The 22,710-nt window shown below is 34.0% G+C and overlaps 1 protein-coding gene and 1 long non-coding RNA gene across 4 annotated transcripts in view; one reads left to right on the top strand and one right to left on the bottom strand.

The window, feature by feature from the left end:
- Positions 1-22,710, top strand: part of LOC124449811 (serine/threonine-protein kinase/endoribonuclease IRE1-like) — a 97,793-nt gene that overhangs the window by 59,180 nt on the left and 15,903 nt on the right. For all 3 annotated transcript variants that reach the window (XM_047000716.1, XM_047000718.1, XM_047000717.1), the window contains 3 exons: positions 2,857-2,944; positions 12,499-12,776; positions 17,881-17,968. In XM_047000716.1, the coding sequence (XP_046856672.1) occupies positions 2,857-2,944; positions 12,499-12,776; positions 17,881-17,968 (454 nt within the window). The remainder of the gene's footprint in view (positions 1-2,856; positions 2,945-12,498; positions 12,777-17,880; positions 17,969-22,710) is intronic.
- On the bottom strand, positions 419-15,466 carry LOC124449813. Its single transcript, XR_006949609.1, has 2 exons — positions 15,427-15,466; positions 419-479 (listed from the first exon to the last, which is right to left on the bottom strand). It is a non-coding gene; the product is annotated as an uncharacterized LOC124449813 (long non-coding RNA).

Raw genomic sequence — 22,710 nt, 5'->3', positions numbered from 1 at the left:
CCTCATCATCAAAGACTCTTTCTCTTTTGTTGAAGAAATCCTAAATTGCGATATCAACTTCAGTAATGTTGTCCTTGCTAGTTGTGATGTATCCCTATTTACTAACATACCTGTTGACGAAATCATCCGCATAATATCCTAAAACATTTTTAACAACCACCAGTACTTCAACGGACTCACTGCAACAGAATTTGAAAAACTACTCTCTCTAACTGTTAAGAACTGTCACTTTATCTTTAACGGGAAAATGTACCAGCAAATTGATGGTGTGGCTTTGAGCAGTCCATTGGGCCTTCTCTTTGCTCATATATTCATGTCCTTTCACAAACAATCCTGGCTTAATAAATCCCCTTCTTCATTCAAACCACTACTTTACCGACGCTACGTTGACGACTGTCTTTTACTTTTTCATTCTTCTGATCACGTCCCTCTCTTTCTTGACTATCTGAACCGACAACACCCTAACATCACATTCACAGCTGAAGTCAAACAAAACAGAAAGTTCTCATTTCTTGACATTGATATGTCTCGCACTTATGGAAAATTTACCACTTCCGTCTACCGCAAACCTACTTTCACTGGCCTCTTCACCAACTTCCACAGCTTCATCCCACTTACTTACAAACTTGCACTAGTCTCGTGCTTACTTCACCGCATTTTCAACCTTTGTTCTACTTACGAAAATTTTCATACACAACTCGAATTTACCAGAAAGTCACTGACCAAAAACGGTTTTCCTTCACGTATAATTGACCAAATCACACGTCGCTTCCTTAACAACACCTTTCCCCTAAAACACCTGTCTTGACTGCTCACAAAATACCCATCCATTTTTGTGTTCCTTTCACCGGCATACACTCCCTCCAAATTCGCACACAAATCAATAGCCTTTGTGCTGCAGCTTTCCCACATATATCTATTAAATTTGTTTTCCGCCCTTACCCAACGTATCTCTTCTTACTTCCCCTTTAAAGACAAAATTCCCAAACCTCTGAGATCTGGTGTAGTCTATTTATTCAGGTGTCGAAGCTGCAACGCCTCGTATGTGGGTCAAATCACACGTCATCTACACACCAGATTTTCGGAGCACTTGGGAATATATCCCCCCTTACGGGCAACCAAGTTTCCCACCATGTGTTATCAAGCATTTTTGCTCACATTAACGCAACTGGACACACCCCCAACTTAGACGACTTTAAAATAATCTCCTCTTCTAACGATTCTTATGAACTCTCCATTCATGAAAGCCTTCTAATCAATAAGTACAAGCCATCACTTAATGTGCAAGGAAACGCCATTCCACTTAACCTCTTTTAATTTCTCTTTGCTTGGTCAAAATCCTTCTTGTTTTTTTACCATCACTTTCATTGCAATCAGTGGTGAAATTGTTAGCAACAACAGCTGGTTGAAACTCTCTATCGTAATCAATGGCGAAGGAATACTTCTCTTCTCCTAGAGTTTGAAAATACTCTAGTATCTTCCACACTCCCAGGCCATTTGACAACAACATCCACGAAACAATAATTATAATCACAAGCAGATTATTGAACATTAAGGCTATAACGACCCTTACGATTGATGTAATCTGTTAAGTTTGCATTCGGCTGCCTATTTTTTATGTGGGCTCCGTCAATTGCTCCCAAACATTGAGGGAAACCGTGCGCTCAATGGTATTTTTTTACCAGACAATTCACTTCTTCCTCTGTCCTTGGAAGTTTAATATAGTTTGAACCGAGATAAATTGTTATGGCTTTACACACTTTCCGGACGACATTTGACACAGATTGCCGTGAAAGTCCAAAAGCGTTAGCTGTTTTCCGCATACAACCCTCGTCGCTCAAATAATATAATGTGACGGCTACTTGCTTCACAACGTCGACTGCTTTCCTCATTATAGTGTTTTTCCCTTCTTAATTCTTCCGCCAAAGAGTTTAGCGATTCTCTGCTCATCCCAAAGTTCTCCCTCGATTCCTCTGGTATGACTATTTCACTGGCAAAGTTGTCCAAAATCTTCGTGGTCTAACTGGTTTTTTCTTCACTCGTTTTAACACTTTAGTGACATCTTAAAACACGGAAAGCAACTTCATGATATTCATCCGCTTTCTTAAATATTGTTCTACAAATTGTTCTAAAAATCATTTGTTGATTACATTATGATGAATACTTAGATGTTGATGAGGTTATATAAAATTTTTATGCATCTATAGTGAAATCAATTGACGCCTTCTTTGAAACTTAAAAATGACATTGTATTTCTGAACTGGACTTATACCAATGGAACCTACTAAATCTTTCGCTATAAAATAAAAAATAATTTAATTGGACAAGAGAAATATTTTCTCAAAACTTTAACTTTAATACGCTCAAATCATGCGTACAAGACTTTATACACAGCTAACAATAAGCAGAATTTTTGATTAAATACAGGTCAGCTTGCCTCTAATTTTATCAGATATGTTTGGATAAATGAGTAAAATCATAATTCATTAATTTTTGTTACTCTCCTTTTCGTCCAAAATGCACATTTACTATCGAAATTCATTCTACATTAGGGAAATCGGAGCAACTCTTATGCACTCAATTGTTTTAGTTTAACTCATTCCTAAATGTACTGACTTTATGTCTATCAAAGAATTGCAGTTGAAACTGGGGATAAACAGTGACTTTAGAGACGGTGAAAAACCTGATTTTTAAGGTCAATAAGAGTGGTGCTAACAAATCATTGAATGTGATTCACGTGAAACAGCTTTTTCGTATCATGCATAAGTCACAAAAATTTTCACAAGGTCTTTGACGCTTGACAAGTGATATTTTAATATTTATTATTGCTTTATTTACCATTTTTTGATTTGACAGATCTTGAAGCCATTGGAAGCGTCTTCTGCAAGACTTTATGAAGGAAAAATTGAAGCCAGGAAGGAACGTCGCAACCCTAATATTGACGGCAAGTAAAACTCATGTTACTCACAAATAATAAGTAATTGAATGCAAACTTCAGGTAAACTATTCAACATAAGCCAAATGACGAGAGTTTGAGTGGTATAAAAAAAACACAACATACTGATTCATAGGTGAAGCTAAAGTAGAGTATGTTAATAGAGGGTTAAGGGAGGTGGCAGTGAGTGATGTGTACAGAGAAAAACCAAGAAGATGCACTAAAAGAGGACAAGTAAACCTTAATGCTTTGATGTGTTGTTGCGTATTTTCTCGAGATGATTTATTGCAAAGCAACAGAAAGAGAAACATGTAATCATCTACTTTTGAAATTTTACGCTTGTGTGCGAGGAAGTCATATATTCTGCATTTTTATGACAAATAGATATGGCTATATGACAAACGGCTTTTAAACATTCGGACTAAAAAAATGCACGATTTAAGAATTAAAGTATTTCTTTTTGTTGCTTGTTATAAAAGCAATGTTTCCACACTAGAAAGGCATTTTGTTTTATATTATGTACATTTTACGCACAGTTTTCAAATTTGAAAATGAAGTGGAGCAATGAGCATACATCACAACAGAGGTCAGACAACAATAACAATAATGAAATATCGAGTTTTAAACTGTTTTTGTACGAAATTTATGCAATGGCATACTTATGAAACTTTTACTATAGTTTCTGAGTAGCAGCAAGTTTAAAGTACATTTAAAAATGATGATTTTTTATAAGCAAACATGTTTCTTCATTTACAAAATGCCATCTTCAGTACGAAATTATTCATATTGCGAAATATGATACAGTATAAAAATATACGGTATGAATAAGTTGTTCACACTAAATGGGAATGTGATATAAATAAAAGGCGTTTTAATGGTTTTATCTTGAAAGTCGACAGCTTCCATTGCATGTAGCAATCTGTTGTACATCCTCTAGTTTTGAATCTAACTCCTTTCGAGCAACTTCATTCTTAATTTAGACAACTGACATTTAATTAAAATTACTTGGTCTCAACTATGCTGCAAAAAATTTGATCTACAAAACTACAATTTTCTGTGTGTCGTCTCAGCTTGATCACAAATTGATCGATGTGTAGTATTATTTACATATAGACAAATCTAAAAATCCAATCTGTTATATTATCAATACAGATAAACTGCACTGCAATCGACTAATTACAATCGAGAAGTATCTCAAAGGGTATTTTTGCAATCTATATTACATGTTTTTTTATGGGTTTGATTGGAATCCACCACTTTCGCAACTTATATTTTCGTATGTCACGCGGTACGAACTGTAAAGATTGCGTACATTGTGACAGCTCTATCATATGTTCTTATACAGCGTTGACTGTTTTATCTTGAAAAATTTAAAGTATTCTTTTGGCAATTTTATGGTACAAATATCTTTTTTAATTATGTTATAAATGGCAGTGGTTCTGTTAGTTATATAGTAGCTAGCTTCTATAGTCAATCACAATCGACTTTAGAAAATGTGAATACTGAATAGTGTGGTTGGAAACGATCTTTAAAACGTTATGTGCTTTTTGTATTTCTAACAACGATTCTCGCCATACAAAATTGATGAAAAAAAATGAAACTGGTAGTAAAGTATATTTTTTAAAGGTTCGTGCACAGTAGAAGTGAAATTTTGCACCATTTTCAACTTTATGTCTTATTGAATGTTTAAATTAGCTACGCCTTAGCTTACCCAATTCTTTTTATGTGACCCCAAGATCATTAACTAGAAGCAATTTTTATCATTTACCTTTTGACTGTTATTTCTAAGCGGCTGAAAAAGATAGTTGTTTGACGAAACTGCCCTAAGAACACATCAATAGTCGAAAATTGCTGAAGTCAAAACAGTCGTTGCCGTGTGAAAATAAATGATAGAGCTGTGAACAGTATAGGGAATATACAGTAGGTGCTTACCGTGTGCAACTTGCTGCTGTATATATATTTATATTATTGGCTGCTGTTAACCATTTTATCATTCCTATTGGTCATAAAAAGCAATTGACTGGCTGCCACTATTGTAATCACATGCGTAATAAGATATGCGTTGCACGAAAAAAATCAATGGAGTCGCTCTACTGTATATTCACTACACTGTGGCTGTGACTATGCAGGCAATGTTCACAGTTTTTAGGTACCACGTGACATGCAAAATATTACTCGTGTTTTCTAAGCAGAACTTCCTTGTAATTTGCAACAAGATTGTCTTAAATGTTGTTGACATTGATCCATAGAAATAAGGAATGAATATTATTTGCAGAATGCATGTATGTATGTAAATAAAAAAGACACAAGAAGAGCACGTTTCAAGAATAAGAGGTAGACATAGAATAGAGTATGGCCCTGTTTATATAAGACCGGAACGAAGTCAAATCGGGGTACCAGCTCGTGTCTTTTTCATAATATTATTTATAGTAAACGTTTACATGGGAGCGTTACGAAAATGACTCAGAGCAGTCTGAAGTCGTACCGCCTGCTAATCTGATCCGACTGAGTTGAGAACGGTATGAATTGGAACCGGCATCAATGTAAACTCAAATTAATGTTCACACTGGTCTGAAACGGCATCAACGCATGCGCACAAAAGAAAATTACAAAAGCAAAAATGGCTAGCAAGCGTAAAATTAGCCTGCAAAATGGCATTCCGCGAATGAGGATTTTTCGAGGTTTCGTGCCGGTCCCATGTAAACATGCAACAAATTCTAATTTTCATTCCGGTTTGACTTCTTTCCGGTCTTATGTAAACAGTGCCTTCGTAGACAGAGTGAAGTCAATTATCAGTTATGTACATGGTAAAAAGCGTAGAGAAAAACCAAAAATAAGAGGTGTATGAATACACTGAGGAAGACAAGGGGAATCTCAACTTGTTTATCATCTTGAATGACGAAGTCTTAGCTTTAGTTAGGAAAGTGCTCATTTTTAGCAATTTTCTTACTAACACTATCTTTTCATACGGTTTGGGTTAGTGTAAATTAACCATAGGCCAAATGTTTCCATACAACGGTGGGTAATTGTACCTCTTCTTTTCCCATTCTGACACCAAATTTTTGTTCTCATGTGGTGTAACAAAATTGGTTTTACATGTTTTTGTTACTCTATTTTAGATGATAATAGTGACACCAAAATTACCATATGGAAACCTTTACCTTCAGAATTATATCTAAGAGAAAGTAGAGCCGCCAGGAATATACGTCGCAACCCTTTTATTAAAGGCAAGTAAAACTCATGCCTTGTTACTCTTAAATCACAATTAATTCAATGCAAACCTCGGGTAAACTATTCAACATAAGCAAAATGACTAGTTTTTGAGTTATATGACAAAACACAATATACAGATGCATAGGTGAAGGTAGAGCAGAGTATGTTAATTGAGGGCAGAGGGAGGTGTCAGTGAGTGATGTGTACAGGGAAAAAACCAAGGAGATGCACTGGAAGAGGACAAGTGAAAACTTAATGCTTTGATGTGTTGTTGCCTATTTTCTCGAGATGATTTATGGCAAAGCAACAGAAAGAGAAACATGTAATCACTTACTTTTGAAATTTTACGCTTGTGTGTGAGGAAGTCATATATTCTGCATTTTTATGAGAAATAGATATGGCTATATGACAAATGGCTTTTAAACATTCGGACTAAAGAAAATGCACGATTTATAAATTAAAGTATTTGTATTTGTTGCTTGTTATAAAAGTAATGTTTCCAAACTAGAAAGACATTTTGTTTTATATTATGTACATTTTACGCACAGTTTTCAAATTTGAAAATAAAGTGGAGCAATGAGCATACATCACAACAGAGGTCAGACAACAATAACAATAATGAAATATCGAGTTTTAAACTGTTTTTGTACGAAATTTATGCAATGGCATACTTATGAAACTTTTACTATAGTTTCTGAGTAGCAGCAAGTTTAAAGTACATTTAAAAAAATGATGATTTTTTATAAGCAAACATGTTTCTTCATTTACAAAATGCTATCTTCAGTACGAAATTATTCATATTGCGAAATATGATACAGTATAAAAATATACGGTATGAATAAGTTGTTCACACTAAATGGGAATGTGATATAAATAAAAGGCGTTTTAATGGTTTTATCTTGAAAGTCGACAGCTTCCATTGCATGTAGCAATCTGTTGTACATCCTCTAGTTTTGAATCTAACTCCTTTCGAGCAACTTCATTCTTAATTCAGACAACTGACATTTAATTAAAATTACTTGGTCTCAACTATGCTGCAAAAATTGATCTACAAAACTACAATTTTCTGTGTGTCGTCTCAGCTTGATCACAAATTGATCGATGTGTAGTATTATTTACATATAGACAAATCTAAAAATCCAATCTGTTATATTATCATTACAGATAAACTGCACTGCAATCGACTAATTACAATCGAGAAGTATCTCAAAGGGTATTTTTGCAATCTATATTACATGTTTTTTATGGGTTTGATTGGAATCCACCACTTTCGCAACTTATATTTTCGTATGACACGTGGTACGAACTGTAAAGATTGCGTACATTGTGACAGCTCTATCATATGTTCTTATACAGCGTTGACTGTTTTATCTTGAAAAATTTAAAGTATTCTTTTGGCAATTTTATGGTACAAATATCTTTTTTAATTATGTTATAAATGGCAGTGGTTCTGTTAGTTATATAGTAGCTAGCTTCTATAGTCAATCACAATCGACTTTAGAAAATGTGAATACTGAATAGTGTGGTTGGAAACGATCTTTAAAACGTTATGTGCTTTTTGTATTTCTAACAACAATTCTCGCCATACAAAATTGATGAAAAAAAATGAAACTGGTAGTAAAGTATATTTTTAAAGGTTCGTGCACAGTAGAAGTGAAATTTTGCACCATATTCAACTTTATGTCATATTGAATGTTTAAATTAGCTACGCCTTAGCTTACCCAATTCTTTTTATGTGACCCCAAGATCATTAACTAGAAGCAATTTTTATCATTTACCTTTTGACTGTTATTTCTAAGCGGCTGAAAAAGATAGTTGTTTGACGAAACTGCCCTAAGAACACATCAATAGTCGAAAATTGCTGAAGTCAAAACAGTCTTTGCCGTGTGAAAATAAATGATAGAGCTGTGAACAGTATAGGGAATATACAGTAGGTGCTTACCGTGTGCAACTTGCTGCTGTATATTTATTTATATTATTGGCTGCTGTTAGCCATTTTATCATTCCTATTGGTCATAAAAAGCAATTGACTGGCTGCCACTATTGTAATCACATGCGTAATAAGATATGCGTTGCACGAAAAAAATCAATGGAGTCGCTCTACTGTATATTCACTACACTGTGGCTGTGATTATGCAGGCAATGTTCACAGTTTTTAGGTACCACGTGACATGCAAAATATTACTCGTGTTTTCTAAGCAGAACTTCCTTGTAATTTGCAACAAGATTGTCTTAAATGTTGTTGACATTGATCCATAGAAATAAGGAATGAATATTATTTGCAGAATGCATGTATGTATGTAAATAAAAAAGACACAAGAGGAGCACGTTTCAAGAATAAGAGGTAGACATAGAATAGAGTATGGCCCTGTTTATATAAGACCGGATCGAAGTCAAATCGGGGTACCAGCTCGTGTCTCTTTCATAATATTATTTATAGTAAATGTTTAAATGGGAGCGTTACGAAAATGACTCAGAGCAGTCTGAAGTAGTAAAGCCTGCTAATCTGATCCGACTGAGTTGAGAACGGTATGAATTGGAACCGGCATCAATGTAAACTCAAATTAATGTTCACACTGGTCTGAAACGGCATCAACGCATGCGCACAAAAGAAAATTACAAAAGCAAAAATGGCTAGCAAGCGTAAAATTAGCCTGCAAAATGGCATTCCGCGAATGAGGATTTTTCGAGGTTTCGTGCCGGTCCCATGTAAACATGCAACAAATTCTAATTTTCATTCCGGTTTGACTTCTTTCCGGTCTTATGTAAACAGTGCCTTCGTAGACAGAGTGAAGTCAATTATCAGTTATGTACATGGTAAAAAGCGTAGAGAAAAACCAAAAATAAGAGGTGTATGAATACACTGAGGAAGACAAGGGGAATCTCAACTTGTTTATCATCTTGAATGACGAAGTCTTAGCTTTAGTTAGGAAAGTGCTCATTTTTAGCAATTTTCTTACTAACACTATCTTTTCATACGGTTTGGGTTAGTGTAAATTAACCATAGGCCAAATGTTTCCATACAACGGTGGGTAATTGTACCTCTTCTTTTCCCATTCTGACACCAAATTTTTGTTCTCATGTGGTGTAACAAAATTGGTTTTACATGTTTTTGTTACTCTATTTTAGATGATAATAGTGACACCAAAATTACCATATGGAAACCTTTACCTTCAGAATTATATCTAAGAGAAAGTAGAGCCGCCAGGAATATACGTCGCAACCCTTTTATTAAAGGCAAGTAAAACTCATGCCTTGTTACTCTTAAATCACAATTAATTCAATGCAAACCTCGGGTAAACTATTCAACATAAGCAAAATGACTAGTTTTTGAGTTATATGACAAAACACAATATACAGATGCATAGGTGAAGGTAGAGCAGAGTATGTTAATTGAGGGCAGAGGGAGGTGTCAGTGAGTGATGTGTACAGGGAAAAAACCAAGGAGATGCACTGGAAGAGGACAAGTGAAAACTTAATGCTTTGATGTGTTGTTGCCTATTTTCTCGAGATGATTTATGGCAAAGCAACAGAAAGAGAAACATGTAATCACTTACTTTTGAAATTTTACGCTTGTGTGTGAGGAAGTCATATATTCTGCATTTTTATGAGAAATAGATATGGCTATATGACAAATGGCTTTTAAACATTCGGACTAAAGAAAATGCACGATTTATAAATTAAAGTATTTGTATTTGTTGCTTGTTATAAAAGTAATGTTTCCAAACTAGAAAGACATTTTGTTTTATATTATGTACATTTTACGCACAGTTTTCAAATTTGAAAATAAAGTGGAGCAATGAGCATACATCACAACAGAGGTCAGACAACAATAACAATAATGAAATATCGAGTTTTAAACTGTTTTTGTACGAAATTTATGCAATGGCATACTTATGAAACTTTTACTATAGTTTCTGAGTAGCAGCAAGTTTAAAGTACATTTAAAAAAATGATGATTTTTTATAAGCAAACATGTTTCTTCATTTACAAAATGCTATCTTCAGTACGAAATTATTCATATTGCGAAATATGATACAGTATAAAAATATACGGTATGAATAAGTTGTTCACACTAAATGGGAATGTGATATAAATAAAAGGCGTTTTAATGGTTTTATCTTGAAAGTCGACAGCTTCCATTGCATGTAGCAATCTGTTGTACATCCTCTAGTTTTGAATCTAACTCCTTTCGAGCAACTTCATTCTTAATTCAGACAACTGACATTTAATTAAAATTACTTGGTCTCAACTATGCTGCAAAAATTGATCTACAAAACTACAATTTTCTGTGTGTCGTCTCAGCTTGATCACAAATTGATCGATGTGTAGTATTATTTACATATAGACAAATCTAAAAATCCAATCTGTTATATTATCATTACAGATAAACTGCACTGCAATCGACTAATTACAATCGAGAAGTATCTCAAAGGGTATTTTTGCAATCTATATTACATGTTTTTTATGGGTTTGATTGGAATCCACCACTTTCGCAACTTATATTTTCGTATGACACGTGGTACGAACTGTAAAGATTGCGTACATTGTGACAGCTCTATCATATGTTCTTATACAGCGTTGACTGTTTTATCTTGAAAAATTTAAAGTATTCTTTTGGCAATTTTATGGTACAAATATCTTTTTTAATTATGTTATAAATGGCAGTGGTTCTGTTAGTTATATAGTAGCTAGCTTCTATAGTCAATCACAATCGACTTTAGAAAATGTGAATACTGAATAGTGTGGTTGGAAACGATCTTTAAAACGTTATGTGCTTTTTGTATTTCTAACAACAATTCTCGCCATACAAAATTGATGAAAAAAAATGAAACTGGTAGTAAAGTATATTTTTAAAGGTTCGTGCACAGTAGAAGTGAAATTTTGCACCATATTCAACTTTATGTCATATTGAATGTTTAAATTAGCTACGCCTTAGCTTACCCAATTCTTTTTATGTGACCCCAAGATCATTAACTAGAAGCAATTTTTATCATTTACCTTTTGACTGTTATTTCTAAGCGGCTGAAAAAGATAGTTGTGTGACGAAACTGCCCTAAGAACACATCAATAGTCGAAAATTGCTGAAGTCAAAACAGTCTTTGCCGTGTGAAAATAAATGATAGAGCTGTGAACAGTATAGGGAATATACAGTAGGTGCTTACCGTGTGCAACTTGCTGCTGTATATTTATTTATATTATTGGCTGCTGTTAGCCATTTTATCATTCCTATTGGTCATAAAAAGCAATTGACTGGCTGCCACTATTGTAATCACATGCGTAATAAGATATGCGTTGCACGAAAAAAATCAATGGAGTCGCTCTACTGTATATTCACTACACTGTGGCTGTGATTATGCAGGCAATGTTCACAGTTTTTAGGTACCACGTGACATGCAAAATATTACTCGTGTTTTCTAAGCAGAACTTCCTTGTAATTTGCAGCAAGATTGTCTTAAATGTTGTTGACATTGATCCATAGAAATAAGGAATGAATATTATTTGCAGAATGCATGTATGTATGTAAATAAAAAAGACACAAGAGGAGCACGTTTCAAGAATAAGAGGTAGACATAGAATAGAGTATGGCCCTGTTTATATAAGACCGGATCGAAGTCAAATCGGGGTACCAGCTCGTGTCTCTTTCATAATATTATTTATAGTAAATGTTTAAATGGGAGCGTTACGAAAATGACTCAGAGCAGTCTGAAGTAGTAAAGCCTGCTAATCTGATCCGACTGAGTTGAGAACGGTATGAATTGGAACCGGCATCAATGTAAACTCAAATTAATGTTCACACTGGTCTGAAACGGCATCAACGCATGCGCACAAAAGAAAATTACAAAAGTAAAAATGGCTAGCAAGCGTAAAATTAGCCTGCAAAATGGCATTCCGCGAATGAGGATTTTTCGAGGTTTCGTGCCGGTCTCATGTAAACATGCAACAAATTCTAATTTTCATTCCGGTTTGACTTCTTTCCGGTCTTATGTAAACAGGGCCTTCGTAGACAGAGTGAAGTCAATTATCAGTTATGTACATGGTAAAAAGCGTAGAGAAAAACCAAAAATAGGAGGTGTATGAATACACTGAAGGAAGACAAGGGGAACCTCTACTGCCTTGTCATGAATGACGAAGTCTTAGCTTTGGTTAGGAAAGTGCTCATTTTTAGCAATTTTCTTACAAACACTATCTATTCATACGGTTTGGCTTAGTGTAAATTAACCATAGGACAAATGTTTCCATACAACGGTGGGTAATTGCACCTCTTCTTTTCCCATTCTTACGCCAAGTTTTTGTTCTCATGTGGTGTAACAAAATTGGTGTTACATGTTTTTGTTTCTCCACTTTAGATGATCCTAGATACACCAAACTTACACCTGAGGAAATCGAAAAAATTAGTCAGAAAATTGCAACTGAATGGATTCGACTTGGTTTTCTTCTAGAAATACCTTCAGTCCAATTGAAAGAAATTTATTTAAACCACGTAAAATATCCAGATCCCTTCGCAAAGTCTAAAAAGATTTTGGAGATCAACAATGAGCAAAAGAAATTCGATCGACGTATATTGAATAATTGCCTTAAACAACTACATCTTGATTTGGATAAAATTTTGTCTTCACCAAAACAGGTAACCATTAGGTATTTATTTACATACTTTTTTGAAGGATACATCCTGTAAATAATTTTAATATGTTCTCAGGGGTGAGTGCCATGAGTGTTAGCGAAGAACTTCATCTAAATTGCAGTTAAATTTTTCTCGCAAGAGTTAATAACAATACTGATTGACTTAACGTTTACACATAAAACACGATGCAATAGACATTTAACATACTCAACATGTTATTTTAAAAGCTTTGAGACAATTAACCCACCCCTTACACACCCCTTCATTCAATATTCAGAAATCATATTTTCAAAGCGTCCAATCTAGTTTGAAAACTATGGGATGATATGGTCTAAATAGATTTTTTGAAAATAAAGAAATACTGATTTTGTACATATATGTCGCATACAATAATCTCTAGACTTGAACAGCCTTGTTTTAATGTTTATTTATCGTGATCCCAGTCTTCCGGTATATGAATTTAGTTTACATTTGTCGTCAACGTTCTTAGTTAATTACAGGAGCATTTCGCAAGTTTCGAATATGTTAACTATCAAGATTACTTTTTTTACTTGTCAAGACTTTTTAGATTTGTATAAGACTATGGAAGGGCAAGCGCGTTGTAATTTGTAATTTTAATAGCATGTGGTATGTGAGAATGGTTTAAAATTAGGTTTTCTAGAGGTGTATTGCCAAGATCAGGAGTATGAATGTTGTTAGGTTGTAAGAATAGCATGGTCGTGGACCTAAGTGAGAAATTGAACATGTTCATGTTGAGATTAATACTGGCTTAAAGTAAAAGTGGTTGCAACCATTATCAAACGCTTTTTTCGACAAAACAAAAATTGTATAAACAACAGTTGCCAGCCCGCAACTTTGCTCCTGCTAAGTTAATTTTTCTGTGTTCACTTACTGAAAAACAATAGATTTCTAAAGAAATGAAAATAATGTTACTATTCTAAAATTTACATAGCATGACTAAAACATGCGGGCTAGCTACGCTACTGACAAACAAGTATAATGCTTTATAACAACTAATTCCATTTTGGTAATAGCTTTCTATAATTCAATTTTAATTGGTTGTCCTCATTGCATCCAGAAAAACTTAGCTTTAGTTGTTTTAGTCAATAATTTTCATACTGCACCTGTCCACACGTATACGCATAAACAGAGGAAAATAAGCACCGAGCATGCGCATTTACTTGTAACAAGAGATTCATAAAGCTGTTGCAGCATCCAAATTTTGGCGCTATTTAGCAACATCTGTTTACCTTTGGCATCGTGGGGCTCTCTGTTTGTTTGATTTCGTGAGTTTGAATAAAAATTTAGAATGGCCAAGTCAAATAAAGGCTTCACCAAAAGGAGAAGGTAAAGTCGATTGTTATATTTGGACGGATGGTGATATCGAGCTTCTCCTTATATTTACGGAGGAGTACAAGGTTAAACAAACCCTGAGAACATCGACTGGGAATCTTGTCAGAGCAAGTACTCTGATATACTTGATTTATTTAAATCGCAATATCCATCCGCACAAAACGCCAAGGATATCGGAAAGGATTTTCCCACACAAGAAAGAAGATATTACCAAAGTATTAATAACCACCAAACTCAAGGCAATACAGTCCAAATTCAGAGCAGCCGTCGATAATGGAAAGAAAAATGGACATGGAAGGGTAGTTCTTTTGTATTTCGAAGTTTGTGAAGCGCTATGGGGAGGATCCCTTGCTACATCCAAAATAAATGCTGGATTTGAGTCTGCAGACATAACAGTTGACTCAATAAATTCATCTTCAACTTCTTTGAGTCCTATATCATCAACAATCCTTGAGAGCGATGTCTCACAAGAAACAGACAAAATGGAGACATCTAATGAACTGCAGGAGTCTGAAATAAAGAAAAGAAAATTTGCTTGATGCAAAGCTGAGGGGCTACAAACAAGAAAAATTAAAAAGAAAAATCTGATCAGAAAATGAACTTATAATATTGGCACGAGAAGAGGTGCAAATGAAGAAAAGAATGTTAAAAAAAATTGATGAAATGGATCATGAGCATTCACAACACTTGGCACGACTACCTACCAGCATAGAGCAGCTGACAGGGTTTATTGCTGACGGATTTGCAATGCTGAATTCAATGATGCAGCATATTTCATTTGCAATACAATATGTCCCTCAACATAATTCTTTACCTTTTACACATCCACATTCAAATAGTTATGCACAATGCACACAAGTCGCAGTTAGTGGTCATGATAAATACAACTTGACCACTTTACAGCCAAGATACCCTGATCAATCAGGTGTGTTATCCAATTATTCATAAAAAGAACAAAAATCTATTTGCACAGTTTATTTTTCATAAAGACAGCATTAATAGCACAATCTGAAACAATGTATAGCATTAAGTCAACCCTATAATTAAGTAGATTAATAGTAGCGAGAGACTTGCCGAGCGGAAATCGAATTCGTGTAATAAAATATAATGCCAAGCATAAAGTTCTGATTAGAGCCATAGAAATAGACCAAAAAACAAATTGTAAAATTAAATCTATTGTAACGCTTCATCTTTACTCAAGACATCTTCAGACAAATAATAAATAGGATGTTAAGACATGATATTATATTTACAAAAAGGTGTTAAATTACTACTAAAGGAGGCCTATTTACTAACATACCTGTTGACGAAACCATCCGCATAGTATCCAAAGCATTTTTAACAACCACCAGTACTTCAACGGACTCACTGCAACAGAATTTGAAAAACTACTCTCTCTATCTGTTAAGAACTGTCACTTTATTTTTAACGGGAAAATGTACCAGCAAATTGATGGTGTGGCTTTGGGCAGTCCATTGGCCCTCTCTTTGCTGATATATTCATGTCCTTTCACGAACAATCCTGGCTTAATAAATGTCCTTCTTCATTCAAACCTCTACTTTACCGACGCTACGTTGACTTCTGTTTTTTACTTTCTCATTCCTCCGATCACGTCCCTCTCTTTCTTGACTATCTGAACCGACAACACCCTAACATCACATTCACAGCTGAAGTCGAACAAAACAGAAAGCTCTCATTTCTTGACATTGATATCTCTCGCACTAATGGAAAATTCACCACTTCCGTCTACAGCTTTTTTAATTTCTCTTTATTTTACTTCTTAACTTCCTTATCATATTTCCATCTGACACCGCCTCCTTTAGTAGCAATTTAACACCGTTTTGTAAATATAATTTCTTGTCTTAACATCCTATTTTTATTTGTCTGAAGATGTCTTGACTAAAGACTAAACGTTACAATAAATTTAATTTTACAATTTGTTTTTTGGTCTTTTTCTATGGCTCTAAACAGAACTTTATGTTGGGCATCAATTTTTACTACCCGAAGTAGATTGATGTTATGTTCAAATAAAACTTTTCCTACATAATTAAATTAAAAATCAATATATCAATGTTGTGTCAAGGTCAATCTTGGAAAAGCTATCATGTTCAATGTATTATAAGTACATTTAGAAGGAAGTTTTTGTGCAAATTGTTCTACATTTTTCAAACACATCAGATTCTCAAGGATCAAAGTACTTTTTCAAAATCCTTCTTGTTTTTTTACCATCACTTTCATTGCAATCAGTATTGAACTTGTTAGCAATAACAGCTGGTTGAAACTCTCTATTGTAATCAATGGCGAAGGAATCCTTCTCTTCTCCTAGAGTTTGAAAATACTCTAGCATCATGCACACTCCCAGGTCATTTGACAACAACATCCACGAAAAAATAATTATAATCACAAGCAGCCTTAACATTAAGGCTATAATGACCCTTACGATTGATGTAATCTGTTAAGTTTGTATTCGGCTGCCTGTTTTTTATGTCGGTTCCGTCAATTGCTCCCGAACATTGAGGGAAACCGTGCGCTCAATGGAACTATTTTACCAGACAATTTACTTCTTCCTCTGTCCTTGGAAGTTTAATATAGTTTGGACCAAAATAAATTGTTATGGCTTTACAAACTTTCCGGACGACTTTTGACACAGATTGCCGTGACAGTCCAAAAGCGTTAGCTGTTTTCCGCATACAACCCTCGTCGCTCAAATAATATAATTTGACGGCTACTTGCTTCACAACGTCGACTGCTTTCCTCATTATAGTGTTTTTCCCTTCAATGTATGAAATTAAATCTTCCGCCAAAGAGTTTAGCGATTCTCTGCTCATTCTAAAGTTCTTCCTCGATTCCTCGGGTACGACTATTTCACTGGCAAAGTTGTCTAAAATCTTCGTGGTCTAACTGGTTTTTTCTTCACTCGTTTTAAAACTTTAGTGACATCTTGTGACAAGGAAAGCAACTTCATGATATTCATCCGCTTTCTTAAATATTGTTCTACAAATTGTTCTAAAAATCATTTGTTGATTACATTATGATGAATATTTAGGTGTTGATTACATTATGTAAAATATTTTATGCGTTTATAGTAAATTCAAATAAACACCTTCTTTGACACTTAACAATGACATTGTATTTCTGAACTGGACTTACACCAATGGCACCTACTTTATCTTTCGCTATAAAACAAAAAATAATTTAGACAATAGAAATATTTTCTGAAAACTTTAACTTTAATACACTCAAATCATACATGAAAGGTTTTATACACAGCTCACAATAAGCAGAACTTTTGATTAACTTCAGGTCAGCTTGCCTCTAATCGTATCAGATATGTTTGTATAAATGAGTAAAATTTTAATTCATTAATTTTTGTTGCTCGCCTTTTCGTCCAAGATTCATATTTACTATCGAAACTCATTGTACATTGGGGAAATCGGAGCAAGTCTTATGAATTTAATTGTTTTAATTTAACTCATCACTAAATGTACTGACTTAATGTCCTTCAAAGAATTGCAGTTGAAACTGTGGATAACCAGTGACGAAAAAGACTATAGTGACGGTAAAAAACGTGATTTTGAAGGTCAATAAGAGTGGTGCATGCTCATATTTATATAACAAATCATTGAATGTGATTCACGTGAAACAGCTTTTACTATCATGCAAAATTCGAGAAAATTTTCACAAGGTCTTTGACGCTTGACAAGCGATATTTTAATATTTATTGTTTCTTTATTTGCCATTTTTTGATTGACAGATTTTGCATAAAGTGGAATCGTCTTCTTCAAGACTTTATGAAGGAACAAGTGAAGACAGGAAAGAGCGTCGCAAACCTAATATTGACGGCAAGTAAAACTCATGCCTTGTTACTTACAAATCATAAGTAATTAAATGCAAACCTTGTGTAAACTATTCAATATAAGCAAAAATGACGAGTGTTTAACTGCTATGACACAACATACTGATGCATAAGTGAAGGTAAAGTAGAGTATGTTAGTAGAAGGCAGAGGGAGGTATCAGTGAGTGATGTGTACAGAGGAAAACCAAGGAGATGCACTGAAAGAGGACAAGTGGAACCTTTATGCTTTGATGTGTTGTTGCATATTTTCTCGAGATGATTTACGGCAAAGCAACAGAAAGAGAAACATGTAAACATTTACTGTTGAAATTTTACGCTTGTGTGCGAGGAAGTCGTATATTCTGCATTTTTATGAGAAATAGAAATGGTTATTTGACTATTGGCTTTTAAACATTGGGACTAAAAAATGCATGATTTAAGAAATAAAGCATTTGTATTTCTTGCTTGTTATAGAAGCAATGTGTCCACACTAGAAAACATTTTGTTTCATATTATATATTTTTTACGTATAGCTTTCAAATTTGAAAATGACATGGAGCAATGAGCATACATGACAACGGAAGTCAGACAATAATGTTAATAATGAAATATCGAATTTTAAACTGTTTTTATACGAAATGGATGCAATGGCATAAGTATGAAACTTTAACCAGAATTTCTGACTAGCAGTAAGTTTAAAAAACAATTATAAAAACGATGATTTTTTATAATCGAACATGCTTCTGCATTAATAAAATGGCATCTTCAGTACGAAATGATTAGTGTTACAAAGGATGAAACAATATGGGTAGATACGATTTGAATAAATTGTTTACATTGAATGGGAATGTGATGTATTTAAAAGGCATTTTAATGGTTTTTTCTTGAAAGTCAGTAGCTTCGATTGCATCTAGCGATCTATTGTACATCCTCTAGTTTTGAATCTACCTCTTTACGAACAACTTTATTTTTAATTCAGACGACTGACACTTAACAATTACTTGGTCTCAACTATGCTCCGAAAATTGATGTACTAAACTACAGTTTTCGGTGTGTCATCTCACATTGATCACAAATTGATCGATGTGTAGTATTTTTTACAAATAGACAAATCTAAAAATCCTATCTGTTTTTTTATGATTACAAGAATGTCATTCTTGTCATTCTACGTAGACAGGGTAAAGGCAATGATCAGTTATGTACACCGTAAGAAGTGTAGAGAAAAAACAAAAAATAGGAGGTGTATGAATACTCTGAAGGAAGACAAGAGGAACCTCTACTTGTTTATCATCGTGAATGACGAAGTCTTAGCTTTAGTTAGGAAAGTGCTCATTTTTAGCAATTTTCTTACAAACACTATCTTATCATGTGGTTTAGGTTAGTGTAAATTAACCATAGGACAAATGTTTCCATGCTACGGTGGGTAATTGCACTTCTTCTTTTCCTATTCTGACGCCAAGTTTATGTTCTCATGTGGTGTAACAAAATTGGTGTTACATGTTTTTGTTACTCCACTTTAGATGATCTTAGATACACCAAATTTACACCAGAGGAAATCGAAAAAGTTAGTCAGGAAGTTGCAACTGAATGGATTGAACTAGGTTTACTTCTAGAAATACCTCCAGTCCAATTTAAAGAAATTTCTTCAAACCACGTAAAGTATCCAGATCCCTCCGCAAAGTCTAAAAAGATTTTGGAGATCTTTAATGAGCAAACGAACTTCGATCGACATGTATTGAATAATTGCCTTGAAAAAATATATCTTGATTTGGATAAAATTTTGTCTCCACCAAAACAGGTAACCATTAGGTATTTATTTACATACTTTCTTTTAAGTATACATCCTGTGAATAATTCTAATATGTTCTCAGGGGCGAGTGTTATTAAAAACTTCATTTAAATTGCAGTAGACACTTAATATACTCAACATGTTATTTTGAAATCTTTAGGACGACTAACCCATAAATTCTTACCATAAATTAAGAAAGTCTCTTTAAGATTTAGCAATTATGCCAAATGGATGTAGATTTACCAGGCTGCTACTTGCTGTTTATATACAGTTATAGCAGAACGACACATACAAAAACTTAGCTAAACATACAAAAATAGCAATTAAATTTGCAATTTATTGAAAAAACTCTGGCATTCTTGACCAGTTCAGGACTTATGTGAAATTTCTAAAATAAATGTTTTTAATTTAATAAGCTTGAGTGTCTGTTAACTCCTTTAAAAAGTCGTTAATGATAGAAACCCTTTTTTATAATAAACAAATCATAAATTTCTCACATAAGGAATGCGATCTATTATTAATTATGTTTGCAGTTTGCCATACCCCCCCCCCCTAAAAAAATGTATCAGAGTTCTGGCTACGCACCTGCATGTAGTTACGTGTCATACTCGGTAGATTATAAAAAAATATCTCAAATAAAATAACAGTAGGCTGAATTGTCAAGATACGGATTTGAAAACCGTAAAAGCTTCTTAAGTTTCTTTCATTTTTTTGTCAATTTGATATAAGAAACAAAGAAACAGATTAATGCATTCCAAAACTAAATCACTGATGCTACCAAACCGATAATATATAAAATCAATATATGAAATCAGTTTTGTAGTGCTATAGCTAGGCTAAAAGTCGCGTACATGGTATGTAGTTTTGAAACTCCAGCGGAATTTTAGACCTATGCCATTACAATTTGCGTGTATACTTGTACCAGATTTTTGAGTTTGGGAAAAGCAATTTAAAAGTAAGTACTAAGTGCTGAGAAGCATATTCCTTACGTCTTGTGTTAGCACGGCAAAAGTGAAAGAAAGGTCCTAACAGTGAAAGGAAATTTACTTTTTAAAACCAAAAAAAGAAGTACCATCAGAAAGTCTTATACGGACATGCACAATTTTGACTAGCACCAGCACTTCAATAGCAATGACGTGAAAAGCACTGATAAAAATATGTACGACAGCCGTAGTTTATTTATTTATTTTGAGATGATGTGTATTAAGGCGTAGAAAAAGATGAATGTTTATAAATGTAACAACGCACGAAGTTTATGATTTTAATTAATTGTACTTGTTGTGATAATATTAATTTGTTTTATCGCTAGTAGAATGTACATTTCAATAATGTTTTAGTTTGATCGTAAAAGTCCACCTTTTTCAAGAATAAAGTCATCTGAATATTCATATAAAGGTAAGAAATGAACGAATATTGTTGCATGTCAATAACAGTATGATCCTTTTTAAGTCTTTAGTTCACAAAAAAGCACTGTAAATTCAAAAACATTTGTTAGGTCCAAATCATGTTTATGTTGCTGATTCTTTAAACAATCTTGGTTTGGTGTTTGAAATAACTGGAAACTACGACAAAGCTTTAGAGGTTCACGAAAAAGCTCTAGAATTTCGAAAACAATCGTTAGGTCCAAATCATGTCGCTGTTGCTCAGTCTTTAAACAATCTTGGTTTGGTGTTTTATAAAATTGGAAACTACGACAAAGCTAAAGAGGTTCACGGAAAAGCTCTAGAAATTCGAAAACAATCGTTAGGTCCAAATTATGTTGATGTCGCTCAGTCTTTAAACAATCTTGGCTTGGTGTTTGAAAAAACTGGAAACTACGACAAAGCTTTAGAGGTTCACGAAAAAGCTCTAGAAATTCGAAAACAGTCGTTAGATCCAAATCATGTCGCTGTTGCTCAGTCTTTAAACAATCTTGGTTTGGTGTTTTATAAAATTGGAAACTACGACAAAGCTAAAGAGGTTCACGGAAAAGCTCTAGAAATTCGAAAACTATCGTTAGGTCCAAATCATGTTGATGTCGCTCAGTCTTTAAACAATCTTGGTGATTTGTTTTATGAAACTGGAAACTACGACAAAGCTATAGAGGTTCACGAAAAAGCTCTAGAAATTCGAAAACAATCGTTAGGTCCAAATCATGTCCATGTCGCTTCGTCTTTATACAATCTTGGTAATGTGTATCATAATATTGGAAACTACGACAAAGCTATAAAGTTTTACGAAAAAGCTCTAGAAATTCGAAAACAATCGTTAGGTGCAAATCATGTTGATGTTGCTGTTTCTTTAAACAATCTTGGTAACATGCTTGAAAAAACTGGAAACTACGGCAAAGCTATAAAGTTTTACGAAAAAGCTCTAGAAATTCGAAAAGAATCGTTAGGTGCAAATAATGTTGATGTTGTTGTTTCTTTAAACAATCTTGGTAACATGCTTGAAAAAACTGGAAACTACAACAAAGCTATAGAGGTTCAGGAAAAAGCTCTAGAAAGTCGAAAACAATCGTTAGGTCCAAATCATGTTTATGTTGCTAATTCTTTGAACAATCTTGGTTTGATGTTTGAAAAAACTGGAAACTACGACAAAGCTATAGAGGTTCACGAAAAAGCTCTAGAAATTCGAAAACAATCGTTAGGTCCAAATAATTATTTTGTTGCCGAGTCTTTAAACAATCTTGGTTTGGTGTTTTATAAGACTGGAAACTACGACAAAGCTAAAGAGGTTCACGAAAAATCTTTAGAAATTCGAAAACAATGGTTAGGTCCAAATCATGTTGATGTCGCTGAGTCTTTAAACAATCTTGGTTTGGTGTTTTATAAAACTGGAAACTACGACAAAGCTATAGAGGTTCACGAAAAAGCTCTAGAAATTCGAAAACAATCGTTAGGTCCAAATCATGCTCATGTCGCTTCGTCTTTAAACAATCTTGGTTTGGTGTTTGAAATAACTGGAAACTATGACAAAGC

Source organism: Xenia sp. Carnegie-2017, unplaced genomic scaffold, assembly GCF_021976095.1.
Source record: "Xenia sp. Carnegie-2017 unplaced genomic scaffold, XeniaSp_v1 HiC_scaffold_23, whole genome shotgun sequence".
In the NCBI taxonomy this organism is placed as follows: domain Eukaryota; kingdom Metazoa; phylum Cnidaria; class Anthozoa; order Malacalcyonacea; family Xeniidae; genus Xenia; species Xenia sp. Carnegie-2017.
Note: the sequence above shows the minus strand (reverse complement) of the source record. Positions and strands in the feature narration are given on the sequence as shown.